At 38.4% G+C, this 22437-nt stretch overlaps 1 protein-coding gene across 1 annotated transcript in view; it reads right to left on the reverse strand.

The window, feature by feature from the left end:
• LOC103893362 (protein eyes shut homolog) overlaps positions 1 to 22437 on the reverse strand; it is a 949231-nt gene that overhangs the window by 414443 nt on the left and 512351 nt on the right. The window contains 3 exon segments of the mRNA XM_019470252.1: positions 4622 to 4821; positions 21458 to 21536; positions 22064 to 22235. Of these exon segments, the coding sequence (XP_019325797.1) occupies positions 4622 to 4821; positions 21458 to 21536; positions 22064 to 22235 (451 nt within the window).

Raw genomic sequence — 22437 nt, forward strand, 5'->3', positions numbered from 1 at the left:
GCCCACTCCCTCCCCGCCCCCCCAGTGGGATGGGGGAGACAATCGGGGAAAAAAAAAGTAAAATTTGTGGGTTGAGAAAAAGACAGTTTAATAGGACAGAAAAGGAAGGGAAAATAATAATAATAATGATAAATTGGGTCAGCTGTCCTGGCTGTGCCCCCTCCCAGCTTCTCGCTGGCAGGGCATGAGAAGCTGCAAAGTCCTTGACTAGTGTAAGCACTACTTAGCAACAACTAAAACATCAGTGTGTTATCAACATTATTCTCATCCTAAATCCAAAACACAACACTGTTCCAGCTACTAGGAAGAAAATTAACTCTATCCCAGCTGAAACCCAGATACAAAAATATTACAAAAACGAAATGTGCTATAATGTGCTGAAAAAGTACAATAAAGCTATAATATTCAACAATTAATCTAAGGCAAGGCCTGTCATAAGACTGTTGACATTATTTTCACCTCATCAGACTGAAAGCACTGCACAGATAATCCTTCTCAAGATAGTATGATCTGAACCTAGTCAGCAGGAAGTACCTGAAGTGCACATTTGAAAAAGGCTCAGTGCGAGCATGCATGGGGAGAGAGGAATTTTTTTAATTATTATTTTTACTTTTTTAAATCCCAAGCCAAACATACTGAATGGTCTGGGACCAAAAGATGCAAAAGTGAGGAAGAACCAACTGTGGATTAAATATAATGAAAAAAATCAGTATTTTATGTGGAAAAGTTTCTCTTCCTTAAAATCCTTGGAAAATACTATGAAAAGGCTTCAGAATTCCTATTACATACTCATTATATCAACCATATGTAGGTTGGGTTGAATTGTCTTCTGAAAGCCCCCCTGAGCCCAATGACAACTTCATTATTAATCTGCTAATTTATATAGTGTTTGTTGTTGTGGCAGCCAGTTCTTTTAATCATCAAAGACTAAATACAAAGCAAGGTAGGTGGGCATCCTTTCAGATGCTAATCTGTTTCCTGAAGCCCTGATTCAGTGGCAGTCTGCCCAGGATAGAACTGAATTACAACTCCCAGCACCCCTCTCATTTCCATTGAGTTGTTTTAATTTTAAACCAAGGGTTTGAAAAGAGAAAGATATTTCAGATAACACACAATTCAAGGGCTATCCCAAAGAGTATTTTTCTAGGTGGGCATCCTTTCAGATGCTAATCTGTTTCCTGAAGCCCTGATTCAGTGGCAGTCTGCCCAGGATAGAACTGAATTACAACTCCCAGCACCCCTCTCATTTCCATTGAGTTGTTTTAATTTTAAACCAAGGGTTTGAAAAGAGAAAGATATTTCAGATAACACACAATTCAAGGGCTATCCCAAAGAGTATTTTTCATATTCATTTCAGGAAAAAGCCTGTAGGGTTGTTCATGTAATTGATTCCCACATAATTCAAGAAAAGTTGAACCATTCACTATACTACTGGGTAAAATATCACATACATCATAGCTGAAGCTGGCAGTGCTGCCCACAGTTAAGGCAGCTTGACACTTACCCATTACTGGACACTTTTCATTACTTGCTATGTCCAGGTTTACCAGCCACAATAATACAAACATCCCAAGCCAGATCCTCGAAACAAGGAGACTCTAAACGATACTGGATTTTGTCTTTCCTCCTGCCCATCCCACAGTGAGTGTGTAAAAGGCATTAAGACTCCTTATTCATTTGGATGTTCAAATTTGGATTCATTCAAATGTTGGATTGCTAGAGTAGGAGCTATTTCTTCCTTCCTTATTTTTCAATTATTCTGCTTTTCCATCCTCCGTAGCAGTCCTATTCTCCAGTCTGTACATGGGTTTTGTTCAGACTGCTTAAAGCAAGCAGAAGGTATGGTAGAAAAGAAGTGTTCATATCATAATGTTCACAGTACAGGAGCAAACCTGACTTAATGATCTTTTTATGTTTCTTATTTCCACCTTGTACACATTACTTGGAATGCTAGCAGCTGCTGAAGGATAAGAGAGTTATGTCTGTCTTCTGAAGCATACCAACATAGAAGAGGCAATCAGCTGAAAAAAGTCCTTTCCCCAGAACCCCTCAGAAGAAGAAATTTGTATCAAGTATGGCACTTCTTTTTGCAGGATCACAACCATATATCACATCAACTTACCTCACCATAGTCTTACATCACTCATGAAAACATTTGTGATCTTGGCAACACTAAAAATCCTGATTTTAATTGTTCACAATTTTCCTGACTCTGATTCCATGAACAGCTCCTCCTGATGGCCAATGTTGGGGTCAGAAGCAAGTGCAAGGTAGTTACCCTCACAATGTTTGGCGTAAGTTCCCAAGCAGAAGAGAGGAGAAATGAAAGTAATTTCATTTAATTCAAAAGATTAATTTGTGAAAGAAGAAAGGATGCTGCAGCACCCAAAGCTTGAAAAAAGGAGGCTAGAGTGAACGTGAGCCAGGAAAGAAGAAATAGTAGAATGCACAGGATTGAATTTTCAGACTGATGATCAAACAATAGGTGCTAAATAAATTACCAGACATCTGAGCCACAGAAATAGTCTTTGTGCAGGTAGAAGCCCACTGCAGAAATAAGCTAATGTGAATTATTTTAGCATGTATTGAGAGGTTTAAGCTAAACCATAATATATTTGAGTTATCATGGGACCAATACTATTTAGTATCTTCATCAGTGACATAGTGGGATTGAGTGCACCCTCAGCAAGTTTGTGGATGATGCCAAGCTGAGTGCTGCAGTTGATTCGCTTGAGGGAAGGGATGCCATCCAGAGGGACCCTGACAGACTTGAGGAGTGGGCCCATGCAAATCTCATTAAGTTCAACAAGGCCAAGTGCAAGGTCCTGCACCTGGGTCGGGGCAACCCCCAGTATCAATACAGGCTGGGGGATGAAGGGATCGAGAGCAGCCCTGCCGAGAAGGACTTGGGGGTACTGGTGGATGAAAAACTGGACATGAGCCAGCAATGTGCGCTCGCAGCCCGGAAGGCCAATCGTATCCTGGGCTGCATCAAAAGAAGCGTGGCCAGCAGGTCGAGGGAGGTGATTCTCCCCTTCTACTCCACTCTGGTAAGACCCCACCTGGAGTACTGTGTCCAGCTCTGGAGTGCCCAGTACAAGACAGACATGGACCTGTTGGAGTGGGTCCAGAGGATGGTCATGAAAATGTTCAGAGGGCTGGAACACCTCTCCTATGAGGAAAGGCTGAGAAAGTTGGGGATGGTTAGCCTGGAGAAGAGAAGGCTCTGGGGAGACCTTATTGCAGCCTTTCAATGTATAAAGGGGACTTATAAGAAAGATGGAGAAAGACGACTTCTCAGGGCCTGCAGTGACAGGACAAAGGGCAATGTTTTTAAACTGAAAGAAGGTAGATTTAGATTGGATATAAGGAAGACTTTTTTTATGATGAGGGTGGTGACACACTGGAACAGGTTGCCCAGAGACGTTGTGGATGCCCCACCCCTGGAAGTGCTCAAGGTCAGGTTGGACTTGGCTTTGAGCAACCTAATCCAGCGAAAGATGTCCCTGCCTCATGGCATGGGGCTGGACTAGATGATCTTTAAAGGTCCCTTCCAAACTCAAAATACTCTGTGATTCTATGATCATGAATATAATTATTGTATCTCGTTTGACATGTGGAGATTTTATCTGTTAATGTGTTTGTGTGCCTCGAGTCATTTTAACTTCACCATTTAGTTGTAGGATAGAAGTTGATCACAGATTATGATCCTCTCGGATTCTGTAAAACAATGCCAGCAATCAATGCAAATATTTGTTTAAATTACAACAACAGTAATTCCTGGCTGTCAGTGGACCATTTGCCTTGTTAATTCTGTTGAATACTAATGAAATTCCATAACTATTAACAGAAGGACACAAAGGATCAACAGGTGCAGGTGTTTTTTTTTAAAATAAAAATATTATCCTTAAGCTTCAATTTTGGCCATCAATCAAAATCCAGACATTGAACACATGATTGTATAGGGGAAGATATTTATGCTTCATTCTTAATATGTTTATAAAATATTTTCTTAGTATTTAATATTTCTACAAATGTAGCAATTGAATAGGGACTTAGACAATATTTGTGAGTTGATAAGATGTAGTAGAGAATAATGTATACAATCTATAAAGTAGCTTAATTTTAAAGGAGTTTTGCTATATTACAAGTATATAAGCTATAAGATTACATGTATTTAGTCAGAAGCCTTAAACAGCCAGAGGAGGATGATGATAGATCATAGGAAATTTCTTTGGATATATGTCTGTCTACACATATTATACAAACTACCTGTCACCTAAATTTGATTGCAAATCAATTTTCTCTTTGCGTACAAAACTTGCGTACAAAACACAGGAGTACATACATATCTGTAAACATAATGATTTTAAATTTTTTGGGGTGGGTTTATGTTAGAAGCTTCCACATATAATTCTGAAAAGCACTAGAAGATAAGTTTCCAGATAAAGGGCCTGATGTTAAACAGTGAATGGTTTAAGATAACAATATTTTTAAGCACTAGATTGAGTATCAAATCCAACTGAGTTCACATACTGCACATAGTAACACTACCACCCTGAAATCTTAGCAAATCAATGTGTATTAACTAAAGCAGTTATATGACAGTATTGATACTAACCTGCAATGAAAAGTTGTTCCAGGTCCATCAACACATACACCTCCATTGTAACAGAGAACTGAGTTCAGCGTGGGCTCACTGCAAACATCAACATCAACTTCACAAAACCTGCCAGTGTACCCACTCAGGCAAGTACAAACAAATGCATTGACCGCATCTTGACAAGAACCTCTGTTAATGCAGGGCGCAGATTCACATTCCTGAGGAGAGAAATAATAATACATTGACTACACAGCTTTAAAACACATTACTTATTCATTCATATCAACAGCAAGTGCAAGAGACTGAATCTGCAGATTAGAAAAAGAGTGTTGGACTTTTTTTATTGTCTGATAAGCAAAAGTCTCTAATTTGGGGCAGTTTCTTATAGAAATAGAGATCTTTTGATTACAACTCATACTCAGTCTTGACACTACACTTATTCCTACTAATTAATCTTGTAGAAATGCAAATATATTTTTATATACACAGTCTTACAGCCATGAGTATGTGCTTCCCACTCATGATTCCTTTACTAAAATTTTAAAGCATGTTTTCGAGACATAGTTTATACAATTATTCCTTCTAAGTTTTTATAGTAGGGCCTATTGCAGTGAAAAAAGCCACATTAGTAAGACAATTCTGGACAGAATAAAAAATCACTTATATTAACCAACACACACAAGCCTTTTATCAGTATTTCCTGATAAATGCTTATTATCAATTAATGCATAATATTGCAAATAGAAACATGTAGAAACATTTATGTGTTCACATCGTAACAATTCCCTCTGATAAAGCTAATGTGAAAGTCATCAAATTCAAACCATGCAAAGTAGTAGCAAATTAATGTTTCTCCAGAAGTACAGGAGAGTTTAGTTAGTGCAATTGCCAGTGCAAAAATGTGGTTTTGCCCTTGAGCACAGAAACCTAGGTTTTGCCTATATCCCAAAGGAGTTTTATTTTGCTGCTGCCACCCAAATAGTCTAGCTAAATCCAGTATTTTAAATTTATTTTCACATTCCTGTAACTTTAGAAGGTTTAATTCTTTAAGGATATCCAAGGGCACTCAGATTTCCTGCAGGTACTACAGTTGCTTTGACAGAATGTAAATTCAGATATCCATGGGGAATTGTGAAAAAACAACTTATTTTTCTATAAGCTCTCCAGCTGGGTGTATACAGGATGATTTATTAGTGAGCATTACTAAACTAATTGAATTAAACATCCCACAGGATGCCAAAAATCCTGTGTCTAGGTTCTAGAAGTAGTCTTTTGCTATATTAATTACATTTGTTGTTGGCAAACATAAGTCTTCTTTGTTCTGCTTATAAAAAATATCAATTCACAGTTCCAACTTTCTGGCTTTTTTCCTAGTCTAGTAACTTCTCTTGTCTAGTCTTCTTAATCTGTATTCACTTGTATCCCTCTCTACTACTTCTGTTTTTACAGCTTTGCTCATTAGCAGAATAAATTAAAAAGCTATAAATTAATGGATCAAATTTTTACCTGATTATAAGTCAAAAGTTAAAATTTTAAAAAAATCAAAATCATCAAAGTAACTAAGGGTAAGCTCAAAGCTCACACAAATATTCACAGTTTTGGCTCAATACGCCATCACAGTCATAGCAAGTTGCAAACAATGTAAAACCTTTTCATTTTCTTCTATGGAATGTATTGTTCTTGTAAAATTGTACAAAACTGCGCACAGTAATTAGTTTTTACAGTAACATAAAAACCAGACAGTTTGTAGGAAAGAAATCACACCTATCACTTTCCACTATATTTTGACGTGCTGCAGTTAAAAGTTCATCATTAAACTTGCAAAAAACCAGAGTACACTCTGTTACCAGAGAAGTGCTAGTCTGCACTGTTCTTAACTAAGGCAAGAAAATTGTTTTAGTAAACAGACATACAACTATGTTAAAAATGCCACAAATAACTTTATCCCAAAGTAGGTGAGCTACCACACCACCAGCAAATGCTGTAATTCGTAGCCTAAAAGAACAAGGACATTAGATGGCAAACTGAAGTTGCAACACAGCTATGACCAAGTCCTGCCTATCTTGGATCCTACCAGGGACTGACTTTACAGCTTGGCATTAGGGAATAGCTGGCTCTACAGAAAATTCCCAACCACCCTGATTCCCTGAAGACAAGCTCACCTAACCATCAATGCTATTTCAGTTTTGTCTTCCTTTTTATAATGGGAGATTGAATCTTAACTATGGTCCCTAACCAGACAGTTCCCAAATCAGAGCAACAGCTGCAGGAACTCACAGTCCTAGAAATATTCCCTCTCTTCTCCAGTACAGTAGGGGAAAAAGACTTTCTTGGGCACCTTAGGTGCCCAGTTCCCAACCAAGTAAGATATCCTTTAACCTCTTCTCGCCTAGAAGTGATCAGATCCTGTCAAAGGAAAACTGCCATTGAATAACTAAGAAACCTGAAAATTACCCAAATAATATTCACAAAGGTGGGTCATTTTAGTTTTTCTGAAACATAAATTTGTATATATATAAAAGTGTCACAATTGCTCACTTATTTATACTTCATTTTGTACCTTCTTATTCTCAATGGGTTTTTTAACTTTTACTAAATCTGAAATGCTATTTTGATCTGGAATTTAAAAATGCCTAATTTTTAAGCTTCAAAGACAAAGTCTTAATCTTACAGTAATACTTCCAAAATTTTACAAATAACCTGTTTGAGTAAAACAAACAAATATCACTACCACTCCTGCAGTGAGATCAGCACAGGCTTGGTCCCTTAGACATTTACAGTATTTGGCTGGCAGATACAGAGAATAAATACCAAGTTTAAATGGTGACAAATAACTCAAGCTAATAGATTGAACACTGTTCATCTGCACATAAATATGGGTGACTGCAATTTTTTGCCATTAGAATCAAATATTTGCCAGTAGCAGAAAATAAACCTATTTTGCAATGCCTCACTGATCATGAGGCCAGTTTCTCCGTTTCATTTTTCTCTTTCCTCTTCTCAATCCCATTTTTTGGGGAAAGGAGGTATACAGTGTTGTGAGCAAAAGGGAAGCTCTGTTACCATCACTATACACTCATACTATTCCTAAAGTTGGCACCTTTATGGCAACTAAAAATCTGTAGATTATGTCACAGAACAGAACTGTACACTCTAATCTTGATCAGCAATCCAGGCCTGAAGCTCAAAAGTAATTTGACTTTCATTTCCTAGTGAAATCAAAGGGGAATAAACTTCTTCAGGAATTGCCAGTGGGTTTAGATTATCAATGTTTCAGGCGCAGTTCTGGCTTATGATGTTCTTAATTCCTTCCTCTATTCCCTGCTATTTCCTCACCCCAAATCATGCTGTATTGTCTTCTTAGTTGTGCTAGAATAATAGATTGAAATACTTGTTAAAAACCCCAAACAAAACAACAGATCAACAAAAAAAGACCAAAGAAACCTTTCTTTAATGTTTTTTGAAAGCCAGTTTTCTAATTCGTTTCTCAGCACATAAACCATCATCAGTTATGCAGGTATAACTTGGAAACTATTAAGGAGGGGAGAATTATTTGAAGATGGGGACATGGGAAGTTCTTAAGTCAGCATTGACACTTAGAAGGAGCAAAGAGAAATCACCAAAGTCTGACTGAAAAGTTTTAAAATCTAGCTAGATACAAAAAAAAGAACAGGATAAGTTGAAAAATAATCTGTATTTAAGAAGTAATAATGCATAGTTATTTTCTGCACAAGTCCTCTTGATAAGGCTTTTTAGAAAGTTGTTTTCTAAATTTATTTATTTTAACTTGAACTACTAATGCTTGTGGAAGCAGGAGCAACTGTCTGCAGAAATTTGTCCTTTGTTAGTGTGACATCACCTCTTGTTTTAAATAGCCTTGTGCAGTAATAGTGAGAAGAAGGTAACCATGATGCGTTGCCTTAAGATTCCAAATGCCACAGCAGACACCATTTTGTATTCAACAAAACAGGCAGAAATCAGTATTTCCTTTTGACAGATAGGGTATTTGCAAGGTGATTGAATGCACTGGCAGCATAAAAGGATCTCATAGGTGGGACTTTGTAATTTTAATATTGACATCTGACAAGAAACACACAGAAAAGTTTCAATGGAAGGTGAAGAAACAAGTATGAATGTACTAGGATCAGGAGTAGTTAATGCAGCTAGCAGTTCCTGAACAGAACTGCCAATACACTTATGTGCAGTGTCACTTACTCCAACGTGAAATCTATGTGCATAGAGCAAGTACTTCATTACAACATTTATTCCTATTATGACTTTGCGTAACTTATACCAACAATTTGCTAGCAATGAATGATTAAAAAAAAAACCCAAACAAAAAACCTACACAAAGAACAAAATACCAAAATGAAACTCCCCCCCAAAATCACAAAATTATTTCCAGTTCCTTGTTGGAGTTCTTATCAAAAATATTCCATTTAGAAAGCAGAGGAAGTGCTGAGATCTCCAGGTACCACCAAGCAGTCATAACACTGAAAGGCTGAGGGGCAGTAACAGTGAGGACAGCTTTTGTCTCTGACTTTTTTCTTTGATTCCTCAGGACTTTCTAAAAAACAGCAAGTACTCTTTTTTTATTTTTCTCTCAGATTTATTTCTTTTTTAGTCTTCTCCGAGAACACAGAAAATCTCATCCTTTGACTGGGGCCTCTTCAGTTCACTCAGGGTGTGAACAGGAGGCATAAGGCTCTCCTGTTGCTGCAGCAGTGTACGGGCTCTGTGTGTGAGCTTCTCCAAATTCACAATCTGCCTGGCCTCATAGGCCTACTGTACTCTTCCCCAAGCAGTAGCACATTTTTCCAGGCCTTGCAGATTGCTTCTTTTCAGAAAAGAAATTGAGGTAATTCAGGTATCTCTCTGGTGAAATCCTGTAAAAATAGCTTTACGTGACAATGTTTTGTTTAGAAGGGGGAGCTGCAGGGGCAGCCTCTGTGAGGAGAGGCCGGGGCTGCCCCGTGCCGGACACAGCTGGTTCCAGGCGGCCCCAACTGACCCACTGCAGGGCACAGCTGAGCCCAGCAGCCAAGATGGTGGTGACTCTGGGGAAGTTTATTTAAGAAAGAGTAAAAAACATTGTGCAGAACAGCGTGAGAGAGAGGAGTGAGGGAAAAAGTGTGAAAAACAGCCCTGCAGACACAAAGGAAGGGGGGTGGTGCTCCAGGCAATCTCTACCAGAGATTCCCTGAAGGCCCTGAAGAAGACAATGGTGAAGTGGGTTGGCCCCCTCCAACCCATGGAGGACCACAGTGGAGCAGATATCCACACTGCCACATGTGTGAACACCACACTGCAGCAGGTAGATGTTCCTCGAAGGAAGCTGCAGCCCACAGACAGGCTCCTGGCAGGAGCTGCAGCCCGCGGAGAGGAGCCCATGCAGGAGCATGTTTTCTGGCAGGTTGGGAGGACAGTGTTTTAGTTTTTCATTGATGGTAAATTAAATTAATCTTCCCCAAGTTGAGTCTGTTTTGCCCATGATGGTAATTGGTGACCATGACCAATCCCCTGTCCTTATCTTGACCCACAAGCTTTTCTTCTTACTTCCTCCCCATCCTGATCAGGACGGGGAGTGCAAGAGCAGCTGGGTGGGCGTCTGGCAGCCAGACAAAGTTAACTCACCACACCTCTTTATTCATAGGCTGTAAAACTTTTCTGTCATAGCTGAGCAAGTAACCTGTCCAAACTGAGCTGTACTGCTTAGCTTTTTCTGTGGTGATCATTGCCCTCCATCTTTTCCCTTTTTGTTTTCTAGTTTGTTCCCTTCACAGGCAGCTTCAGTCAAATCAGGGCTGCAGCCATCCATCTCCAAGGAAATCAGAAGGCCAGAAGAAGAGCTGCTGCTCAGGCCTCGTCTTATCAGATTCTTCCTGCTCTAAAGGGGTTCGTTCCTTCCACTATCACCAAAAAAAAAAAGGTAAGTGCCCCTTATTAACTTCAGTCAGAGTGCTCTGCTCATTCCTCAAACATCATCACATCTGTAAATGATGCCCAGTGCTCACACTTTACAGCATACCGGTACTCCCCTTCCCAGCTCATCTTTTGAAACACTGACAGCTTCAATAAGCTCCCTTATAAATAAATGATTTAACGAAATAGAAATTATACAATTGTAATTATTTGTATAGAGTTTTTATCAACTTTTCACTTCGCCAATCTGACACGCTTTATTCTCATCCAAGTATCTTTGAGATTTCTTATATCTGATCTCCTTAAAGTAAAGCAGGAGGGCTCCCTTTCAGAAGGCTTTTTTTTTCCCTGTTTTTTTTCTGTGAAGCATACACTTTTCCCATTTTGATCTAACAAGGAATCCTTTGAGTTTAAGTGTTGTTAACAGGCAATGACCTTGGAAAAGATTTGAAAGTTATAATGGACAAGCTATCAACATGAACTCCAACTGCAATGCTATGGAAAAAATTGCTAATGCTATCCTTAAGTCTTCAGAGAGGGGAACTGTGACTTACACTTAGACAGGTGATTATTCCTCTTTTTATGGGTAGGTGAAACTGAAACATTGTGCCAAGTTCTAAAATCTGTTTTTTTATAAAGGATGTCGAAAAACTGAGAATATAAAATGATTTAGGTACTAGATAAAATGCCTTACACTAAGCTAAGTCTAAGGAAAATAACACTTAACGGAATTTTTAGGATAGAATTCTTTTCAAAAACATTATTACATCATGTATGACATTTTCACATGATACTGCCACAAACATAAATAATATATATGCCTTAAGAATGATTAGACAAATTCATGGAGTACAGGTCTGTTCCTAGCTATTTAAAGCAATAATCAGTGTGAGTTCTTTGCTGTAAAAGTTCCAGAACTCTTGATGGCTCTATGAGTGTTCTTAGGTTTAGTTTATCACTAAGAAAATTGAGAGAAAGAGAGAGAGAATGGCAATGCAGAGTCATTTTCACAGGAATTATTATATATTAACAAGTATTTTAACTCCCAGAGCAAGTCAGTACAAAAATGACTACCTGGATTCCCAAATCTAGATATATCCAGCTAAAGATAAGGTCCGACTTTATTACTGAGAGTCAGCCACTGTAAAACTGTCAAAAGTAGTTAATCTTCCACCTCCTTATGTTTTTAAATAAAGACTGAATATATCTCTAAAACATATGCTTTAGGCAAATGTAAGTTAAATACAAGAATTAGTTTCCATGGGACTGTAAATGAAAGGAATATACAGACTTTTGACAGGAGAACAGAATGGTGATTTTCTGGCCTTATTTTTACTAAATTGTTGTTACGGTACATAGAAGTCCTGATTGATTTTCTTAGCATAGCAAGACAATTTGAAAGTCAAGGCAAAAAAGTTAAAGAATATTAAGATTTCTAGTTATGCAACTCTTTTAAGGGTAGGTTAAGAATCCTTAGTTCTTAAGATGCAAAACAAGATCCACTACATTTACTAGAGCACAACAATTTATTATTTCTTGTTCTCTGAATGTCATGGTGTAGTAAATATTGTTTGTACTAGGAAAGGGATGACTGTCCCTTAAGAGAGCCCACCTGGCATGGCACAGTCCACTGGTTCTGCTGGCAGGGAATTGTTCTGAAATCTGGACTCTAGCAACTGACCTAGAAAGGCACAGTACTTTGCTCAAGGCATATTCCTCCCTTATCCATATCTGTGTGTCCATACTGACATCTGCCTTTGTAAGTGAGGTTAACTTGCCTAAGAAATTCCAACTTTCTACATATCGCACTATATCATTTCCATAGTCACAGTCCATAGCTTGAAATAATTATGAAGGGGCACATTTTAGCACATTAATAAAAATAGTGAAAATCTACTATTTTTCCAAATAATGTGTAAATTTAACTCTGTTTCTTAAAACAAAATCTACGAGTGCATTTTAGAAGTTAGTTTTTTTTCCCTTTTCCTACTGAAAGGACTATTTTTCATTAGTCCTCCTTGGAAACTCTGATTAGAAATAAAAAGTTATTTCTAACAACACTTCAAAATCTATTTCTATAAAAAAGATAGATGTGTTTTTATTTAAGTGAAGTTTTGTTTTCTATCAAGAAGTAATTATAAAGCAGACTAATTCTGAACATAACTAACTCATGCAAATCCACTATGAGGGGAAAAAAGTCTACTGGAAATATACGTAATTTACATAATTTACAAATCTACCTTTTGCCATACTTGTATGTATGTGGTGCATTATACAGTCTAATTTCCTGTGAATACTTATGATACAAAGCCTCAAGTACCATTTGCTGTTTGATTTCTTTGTAGACAACTATGAAGTGATTAACTGTAAGGGAAGACTTGAAGCAGAAAAAGGTAGTGGCCTTAAACATCAGTTCAGGGAGCAGAAGCAAGCATCCTGGTATTCGTGAGAAAACTGGATTCCAGGTGGAAGTCACTGACTTGCAGAAGGCAGAACCAAACAGAGCTTTAAAACTTGAATTTGATGGAGTTAAGAAGAAAGAGATAAGAAAGGAATTCAAAGGTAGATACTGCACCAGAAAAGAAACATGCTTTCAAGAGTCATGTTTCCAGGCATTTAAAGATAGGACTGAGGGCAAAATTATTCCCAGGTCAAAAGCAGAGGTTTTTGTGATACACAAGAACCGTGTGGTTAAGGGTTTGGATTAGAATAAAAAAAAGTAGGCAGAAAGGAAATCAATGCTGTAAATAAATGCTTTAGAAACTAATTCATGTGTTAAAGCAAGAGTTTGTACGTGCAAAATATGGTATGCATATGGTTTTTAATGCACCTTGAATCTAGATTTCCAAAAAAAGTTTAAATTTACAGTATTACTTCATAGGAAATGTACAATTTAATGTTTTAATATGATTTCATAGTTATGCAAAACAGCCATGGTTCAGTGCATTAGTGGGAAACTATATATATGCATTTCAGTTCCTTTCAGATATTTTACCACAGTTTAATTTATTTAATTCATCATGAGTGCAATAATCTGATGTAATTACAACTGCTATTAAGAGACCAGAAGGCCCAGGTTTCCTTTGCTAAGTTTAAAATAGCACTTAGTTTAAACTGTGTGGTTCAGTAAGTTATGGACTTTTCCATACACACGGGAGTTTGAAGTGCACTCTTACTTTGGGATAAAACTCAGTAGTATTGCTACCATGTAAAAGTCTGAGATTTACATTAAGAATTGAGATGAATGCTCCAGATGCCTATTTCTATTTTATGTTTAACAAAATTATAAACAAAGTGTATTTTTCTAACCAGTAAAATTATTACTCTATTTTTTCTGTAATTTTTTTGTTACTATTATCACATATCCATACTGTTTAATTATTAACTTCCCAAAGCTTTTTCATTTGGTGGATTAAATATACATACAACATTTTGTGGAATGAACTGGGAAAACTTATTTCTGTGTTTCAGAATGGTGCTATTATCCAACATCATTCAATTCAAAATGAGTTCAAAATGACCAAAATATTTTGCTTTGAAATTTTGGATTATGGGCACAAGGAGAAGAGAAAAATAATAAAAATAAACCTATTTTTTAGACAACAATACAAAGCACGAACATACTGGATCAGACCAGTGCTCCAACTGGCCCAGTATTCTGCCTATAATAGTGGCAGAGAGAAACCCACTTTAAGAAAATCATGTGAACTTTGCCACTTTCTACAGTCTATGTCCCGTGCATCCTCCCAGCAAGCAGAACTGTCTAATCAGACATGATAAACAGTACTTCCCTGTCTGGTTCATTTATCATTCATTTATGGACCTGTTGTCCATGGCTTGCTTAATTTTTCTGAACCTAGTAAGAGATCACCTGCCTACCCAGCCTTCTGTGGCAGCAAGTTCTAGAGGTTCTCTGCTTCCTGTGAAACAAAGCACTTTTATTTCTTCCAAATGTTTCTTCGACTATTTTTATCATGTCCCCTCAATTCTTTTACTACAGAATTTGGCGAAGAAATTTTCCATTTAAGTTCATCTACCACTATCATAGTTTCTAAACCTTAATTACGTTCCCCTCAGCTTTCTCCTCTTCAGACAGAATAGTTTCAGCCATTTAAATCTCTCCTTACAAGGCAACTATTCAATTCGTATCATTTTTGTTGCCCTCTGTAGCTTCTCTAACGCTACTACACCCTCCTTGAGATGCAAGGTCCAGAACTGGACCTTAGGGTCCTGCACTTTGGCTACAACAACCCCATGCAGCACTACAGGCTTGGGGAAGAGTGGCTGGAAAGCTGCCTGTCGGAAAAGGACCTGGGGGTGCTGGTCGACAGCCGGCTGAACATGAGCCAGCAGTGTGCCCAGGCAGCCAAGAAGGCCAGTGGCAACCTGGCCTGTATCAGAAATAGTGTGGCCAGCAGGAGGAGGGAAGTGACTGTGCCCCTGTACTAGGCACTGGTGAGGCCGCACCTCGAATACTGTGTTCAGTTTTGGGCCCCTCACTACAAGAAGGACGTCGAGGTGCTGGAAAAGGAGGCTGAGGGGAGACCTCATCGCTCTCTACAACTACCTGAAAGGAGGTTGTAGCGAGGTGGGTGTCGGTCTCTTCTCCCAAGTAACAAGCGATAGGATGAGAGGAAATGGCCTCCAGTTGCGCCAGGGGAGGTTTAGATTGGACATGAGGAAAAATGTCTTTACTGAAAGAGTGGTTAAACATTGGACCAGGCTGCCCAGGGAAGTGGTTGAGTCCCCATCCCTGGAAGTATTTAAAAGACGTGTAGATGAGGCACTTAGAGACATGGTTGAGTGGGCATGGTGGTGTTGGGTTGACGGTTGGACTTGATGATCTTAGACGTCTTTTCCAACCTTACTGATTCTATGATTCTATGATAACTGTGCACAGTAACCAGTATGTGAGCCCACTCCGGTTTTATATAGCAGTGAGATCATGCCCTCTGTCTTGTTCCCCGTACCCTTCCTGATCACGCCCAGCCTTTTTTTTTTTTTGCTGTTCTTCATTGTGACTGCACATTGAGACAATGATTTCAGAGAACTGTCAATCACTGCTCCAGGTCTTCTTTCCTGAGTTGTAACTGACAGTTCTGAATTCAGCTGTAGGTAAGTATTAGGCTATTTTTCCCCAGTTACATTATCTTACACTGAAGCTTACTCCACCACCTTTTCACTCTCTCCATTTTGTGAGGCCCTTCGGGCATTCCTCAAATGGAAAGAATTCACTGAGCTTCTCTTGCTATAACCTTACCCTGTCTGAGTGCTCATTTTATACTTCAGCCATCAAGCAACCCCACCAGTTCCTTACCTGGCTTCCTGTTTTTGACAGATGTGAAAAGCTTTTTAGGAGTTAAGAGTATCCTTTACAAGGCACTTTTCAATTTGTGTTTTAGCTTTTTGAGCTTCCTGCCAACATTTGAACTAATGTTCTATGGCCTTTTCTGTTCTTTCCATGTGGGCAAGCTTTCCATTTGTTAAAATGCCAATTTTTCCCTGTGACAGCCTTAAGTTTCCTTCTTAAGTCATTCAGGGCTTTGGACCACTTTGTGTTCTTGAATTGTGGCACACATTTTGCCTGGGCTTTTAACATATTATTTGTTTAATAGCCCCTAGTCTGCTTGTAAGTTTCTTGTGGTTTTGGCTTGCTCCTCTTAAGTTACTTGACAATGCACCTCATTTTTATAGTTTCCTTTCCTGAAATTGAGTATCTATCTGCTGGATTTATTTGGCATGCTCTCTCATGCTACAGTCATAAACCTAGCTGTATTATAGTCACTAATAGACATCATCTCTGTCATTAACACCTCTTGAGCCAGATGCTGGTCTTTTCAGAGGCATGCTGAACATCAGTCATGTTCAGATTTTAAGTTCTGTCATTCTTAAATAGTACTCTTCTATACTGGTCAGCATTTCCCAAGCATCTAGTTTAAATATTCCCCTACAACCATTTCAATTTTCATTCAGTAGCCCGGTTCCATGATGATAAAGGTGCAATCCATTTTTGTACAGGTTCCTCCAATTTCAAAAGGTTTTCCTTTTTCAATTGCATTTGAATTGCTTTTGTCTATACCAGCGTATTACTCATGTACTGGAGCTGAATCTCTGTCTGCCTCTCAGGTCTCATACGAAACTGGCAGTCTTTCAAAGAAAAGCTAGATGCACGTCCTAGACTTCAGTTTCCTGCCCAGCCTGAATTTATAATCTCAAGAACATCCCCCTACACTTTCCTCCATTACTGGTTATCAACACAGGTCACAATTATTGGCTCCTTTCCAGTACACTGAAGTAATGTCTCTAGAGATACTGTGAGATCCACTATCTTTCCAGATGCAAAGATTACTTTGTATCCAAGGCTTCTCTGATGCCATAAACCCAGTTACCTATGTACCTAATAATTGAATAGTCCCATTTTTTAAGATACTCTCTGTTGCTAGAGCATCCTTGATGCAAGAGCATACTGTGGTATCAGTTGATAAGCTTTTCTTATATAAGAAATCAGAAATATGCCTATCAGTGGAATATCCTCCTCCCTAAGGCTTTTGTACTCTCTAGAAGCAGAGGGCTTACCACTTTGGAGGTGAAACTCCTCTGCAACATTCTTGTAGGTCTCATTCATTTCTCTACTTCTCCAATTTCTACTCTCTATTTTTCTATTACTTCTCCATTTAATAGAATCTCCAATTCAGCCACTCCTAAAATAAACTTACTACCTCAGGGCCAGGAGGTCCTTGCAGTGTTATACACACTGAAGTTGTCCCATGGGTGGGTAATCACACGTTGTGCTTTGCAGAATACAGTGGCTATCTCCCCCTCCTCCCACTCTTAGATTTACCTATCTGCATCTTGAGCATAAATTACATTCTTTCTTGGAAGTTTACATTAGTTTAGCTTCTTTGAAGAAACTACTTATCTTACTCAACCCTCTTTAAACTAGTTAGCAATAGGTAAATATACTCAAGAGTGTGAAAAAGTCCCACACATCCACAAACAAGAGCATCCAGCTCATCCGAGGCTCTTTGTACGTTCACCAATGTTTGCCATACAGGTATATGCTACACATATACAGAGGGAATTCTGGGGAGGGGATTCTACTTTCTGGCTTACCTATCATAGTTCGTTAAGACCCAGTCATCACAGTCAGTGGAGTACAGACTCACTAAAGAAATGCAGATGTCCATTTCAAAATCAACTGAACAGCTCTGGAGATCTCCCTGAATGTTCACCACATCTTCATTGACTATAATAAGTGCATAGACAACTAGCTTTCACAAAGACACCTCAAGTTAGGCAAGCTGAATCCTACTGTTCTTTCCCAATCAAATCACAGATAATTGTAAGGCTGTCAAGTCTCATGTCTTTTGTGCAATCTGGCAAGTCCTGGTGAGTAACTGCTTATTTGTTTGGACTAGCAGAATATTGTTCTCTGACTGCACATGTGCATCAGCTGTGGTGCCTTTGTGTAGAAAATTAGTTGGTTTTCCTATTTCCACCTTGTTTCTGTCTTTTATGAAAAAAGACAGAAAAGAACAGTAAAACCAGACAAAATAATTCTAGGATGCAGTCTGATCACAGCTTCCTATCAGATACAAGCAGAAGCACCAACAAGCTGAGTATCTTCCTATGTAAAGACTCAAAACACTTTTTGCTCCCTTTTTGACAGCATGAGACAGCCTTAGCTGAGCATGTAAGAAGCACAACTGCCAACGACTTCTCATCAGTCATAGCAAAAAAAAGCCAAAGTAAGTACAAAATAATGTCTATTACTAATATTCTACTGACCATATTAGCAATCTATGTTTACCTATATCAGAGAGAAAAGATCAATTTTCAGTTATATACATTCATCTTACAAGTTCAAAAATATGCAAACGTCAAAGGAAATCATGTGTATTGCAACTAATTCATATATTTTTTCTCTTACTCTTTCTTGAATGAAATCTAGAAATGAAAAAGCAATGAAAACTGTAGTAGATAGGAAAGTTCCAACATCCACACTCCATATTACATATGCAAAAGTTAAAGGGTATAACTATAAAGTGCTTATTTTTTTCCTGAAAGTATTAGACAACCTGAGAAAGTCTTGAAGTGTATTTTCTTGCAAACTACATTGCAACACATGTAGAGGAGGAAAACATCCAAGATGAAAAATAAAAAAAAATCCAAGTATGTCTAAGGAAATATATATATACACACACAAAAATATATTTTATTTTTAAATTGGTTAATTAAATCAGCTTAGTTGCTGACCTTGCCTGGCTGTGCAATGCCCACCCAGCCACTCTCTTAATCTCCCTCCTCAACAGGACAAGGGAAAAAAATAAGATGACAAAGCTCATGGGTTGGTAAGAACAGAGAGATCACTTACCAATTACCATCACAGGCAAAATAGACTTGACTTGGGGAAAATAAATTTAAGTTATTGCCAATTAGAAATAGATTTTTGGACAGCGAGAAACAAAGACAAACTCTAAAACCAGATCCCCCCCACCCCTTTTTCCCAGGCTCAACTTCACTCCTCCATTCCCAACTCTTCTACCTCCTCCTCTCACCCTGAGCAGTGCAGGGCAGGTGGGGAATGGGGGTTGTGGTCAGTTCGTAACAGCTCCTCTCTGCTGCTTCTTCCTCCTCACACTTCTCCCCTGTTCCAGTGTGGGTCCTCTCCACGGGCTGCAGTCCTGCAGGGTAAGACTGCTCCTGCATGGGCTCCTCTCCAGAGCCGCAGGTCCTGCCCAGAGCCTGCTCCTGTATGGGCGCTCCATGGGCTGCAGTTCTCTCAGGGGAGATGCTGTGCCGTGGGGTCCTCCATTGGCTGCAGCGTGGATATCTGCTCTGGCGTGGTCCTCTCCACAGACTGTAGGGAAATACCTGCTCCACCATGGTTCTCTCCAGGGGCTGCAGGGGAATCTCTGCTCCGGCACCTGGAGCACCTCCTCCCCCTCCTTCTTCACTGACCTTGGTGTCTGCCGGGTTGCTTCTCACACATTTTTTCCTCACTCCTCTCTCTGCTGGGCAGTGTTTTTTACCCTTTCTTAAATATGTTTCCACAGAGGTGCCACCATCTTGGTTGAGGAGCTCAGCTGTGTCCTGCGGCAAGTCCACTGGAGCTGACTAGAACCAGCTGTGTCCAGCACGGGCAGCCCCTGGCCTCTTCTCACAGAGGCCGCCTCTGCAGCCCCCCCTCTAAACAAAACCTTGGCACCTACACCCAATGCAGCTGCATAAACCTTAATACAAATAAATGTATCTTCAAGTGAAGAAAATATTGAAGTATATTTACCTGGATTAATTCTTGATTATTTTTTTAAAGAAAGGAACTGGTTTATGTTAATCTAGAGGAAAACAATTATAGAGCATGAGCCTACCATGATTATCCAGGTATGCACACCCTGACATAGTCAGAAAGCCTTGCTGATTGCTGTAAGACTTGCATAGGCATGATATATGTCTCAGCAGGATGAATGCAGTGTTAGAGCCTTTAAAAATATGACACCTGCAGCACTGTCTAAACTAGGAATCACATTGCATGCAATTAGAATGAACATCAAAAAATGAAGGCATCATTCTGACAGACATGTCAAATGTATATGTATATTGTTTCTTTCTATGAATTTCTACTCTATGCATTTTCAAACACCTCAGTATGAAATGTGGTTATCTTTTCAATATGATTTTGTGACATTGTCTACAGGACATTTAATATCTCATTCTCTCAAAATGGGCGGAAGTGAAAATCATGGATGTTGCTAGAGAAAATATTACCCAAGGGTATTTTGTATTAGCATTGGCAACAGCTGATAATCATTCAGATTTGCAATATCGTATCATGATGCACACTCTGTTGAGTTGAATTACTTATTTGCTGACTTCTTTCTCTAAAGGAAGTTGGAATATTCCAGCTAGATTTACTCCTTGTGTGACACTGTCATGGTTTTTCAACAGAAAACTTATAGACCATACTTCCTTTATGTAATATGAGATATTTTTAATTATCTAGTACTTTTAGCAATATATAAAAAAATATGAAAGGTCCCTACATGCACATAGAAGTTAAAAAGATGTTTGGATAACATTTTGGAATGTGTTTTTGACAATTCAGAAGCACTATATTAGAAGCCAGATAGCCCAAAGGGAGGCAGATCTCGTGCCAGACTTTCTTATGAGACCAAATACATTTACAAGGATCACATCCCAAGATCTGATTAAACTCTGTTTGGTACAAAACCTGAAAAAGTCTAAACCAATTCAAATACTTTCCCCAAGGTGTGGCCAACATTGTAAGGGCTGTTCATTGTTACGCCAGATACAGTCACCTTCTACGAGCTGGTTTGCTGACCTTGGGAATCTTCATGGCACAAACTCGCATATACGGATGCCTTCTTATCCACAGCCATTCCCCATGATAATGTAAAAATATTCTTGAACTTAAGAGGAGGAAGTGGGCAGTGTATTTTGTACACCACAGTTTTATATCACAGAATTCTACAATTACCTGGATTTTGATATTTTAAACACGAGTCATGCCTACTTTCAGTGTAGAACATTGCATCTCGAGGTTTACTATTCAAATATACAGTTAAGCTACAGCAAATGGGGCTCGCAATGCAAATTAGGTAGTTATGTCATCCATGCTGAACCGTGGAATAAATGATTTTCAGGTAGTGTTGGCTTAGCTGGCTGTAGCTTTTCAGATTTATCATTCAAACTTCACCTTTTAAGTTCTTTAGACATTTTCTCAATGGTCTTTTTTAATGCAGTTTCATGTAAGTAACAAATAATGAGCTTTTCAGAATGGATTTGAAACAACTGAATTTCTGTCATGCATTTTCAATAAACTGACCCATTCAGAAGTTACTTAAATAAAAATGAGTTTCAAGCAGCGTATTATCCTTTCCCCTATTATTAAAATGAAATTTGAAGACATACATTAATATTTATCTCACATCTTGAGCTGGTCCATCCTGAGTCACAAGAGCATTGATATCCATCAATGAGATCTATACATCTGAAATACAAAATAGTGTTATTCAGATGAAGCTATGTAATTCTAGATTCAGCACTAGTAGTATCATTCCATACATTTCAAAATAGTGGCCTGATGTAAGCTACTGAAATCCATGGCACTTTTAATTAGTTTTAATAATGGGTTCCAAATGTGTGTATTATGGGTGCTGAGGGGTTTTGTAAGGATACCGATTCTCATATTACAAGACATCTTCCCATTTCAACCCGTTGGCATGTTAACAGCTAAAGATTCGCTTTTAAGTGTATTAAACTCTAATTAATCCATATGTACTGAAAACTGGTTTATGCTAATGAACAAAAATCAAAGAGAAACTGAGATAATGTAACAGTATATTACATTAGTTTAAGCAGGCAACATCTGTCATCTTTAAGTGTGCTTGTACTCTTACTTTATGGAAGAACATAATTAAAAGTGTATTTATCAACCTTCCCATACCATTAAATCTTAAATATTGCTAGTTATGTACATTATGTTGGAGATAACAATACTTAAATAAAAATAGCCACCTTCCATGAAGACAAGGATCTGGCAAGCATTCGTTAACATTTATCTCGCAGTTTGTTCCAGTAAAACCTCTCCTACAGTGACACTTATAGGAACTGATGTCATCAATGCAACTCCCATTGTTGAGGCAAGGAGTAGATATACATTCATCTATATTTACTTCACATCTATCACCTGTGTAAAAAAAAGAAGATATGACTAAGCTTTAAATTCTAAACTCAAACCAACTAACAGTTTATCTGTTAATATTATACATTCCAGATAAACTGTTTTTATTTACATACATTGTTTATACAGTTCATTATATTCATCAATAAAGAATATCCCACTGGAATTACCTATAGGTGCAAATGCTGAAAAGAATGGTTATATTGCA

This window comes from Aptenodytes forsteri, unplaced genomic scaffold, assembly GCF_000699145.1.
Source record: "Aptenodytes forsteri isolate BGI_AS27 unplaced genomic scaffold, ASM69914v1 Scaffold414, whole genome shotgun sequence".
NCBI lineage: Eukaryota > Metazoa > Chordata > Aves > Sphenisciformes > Spheniscidae > Aptenodytes > Aptenodytes forsteri.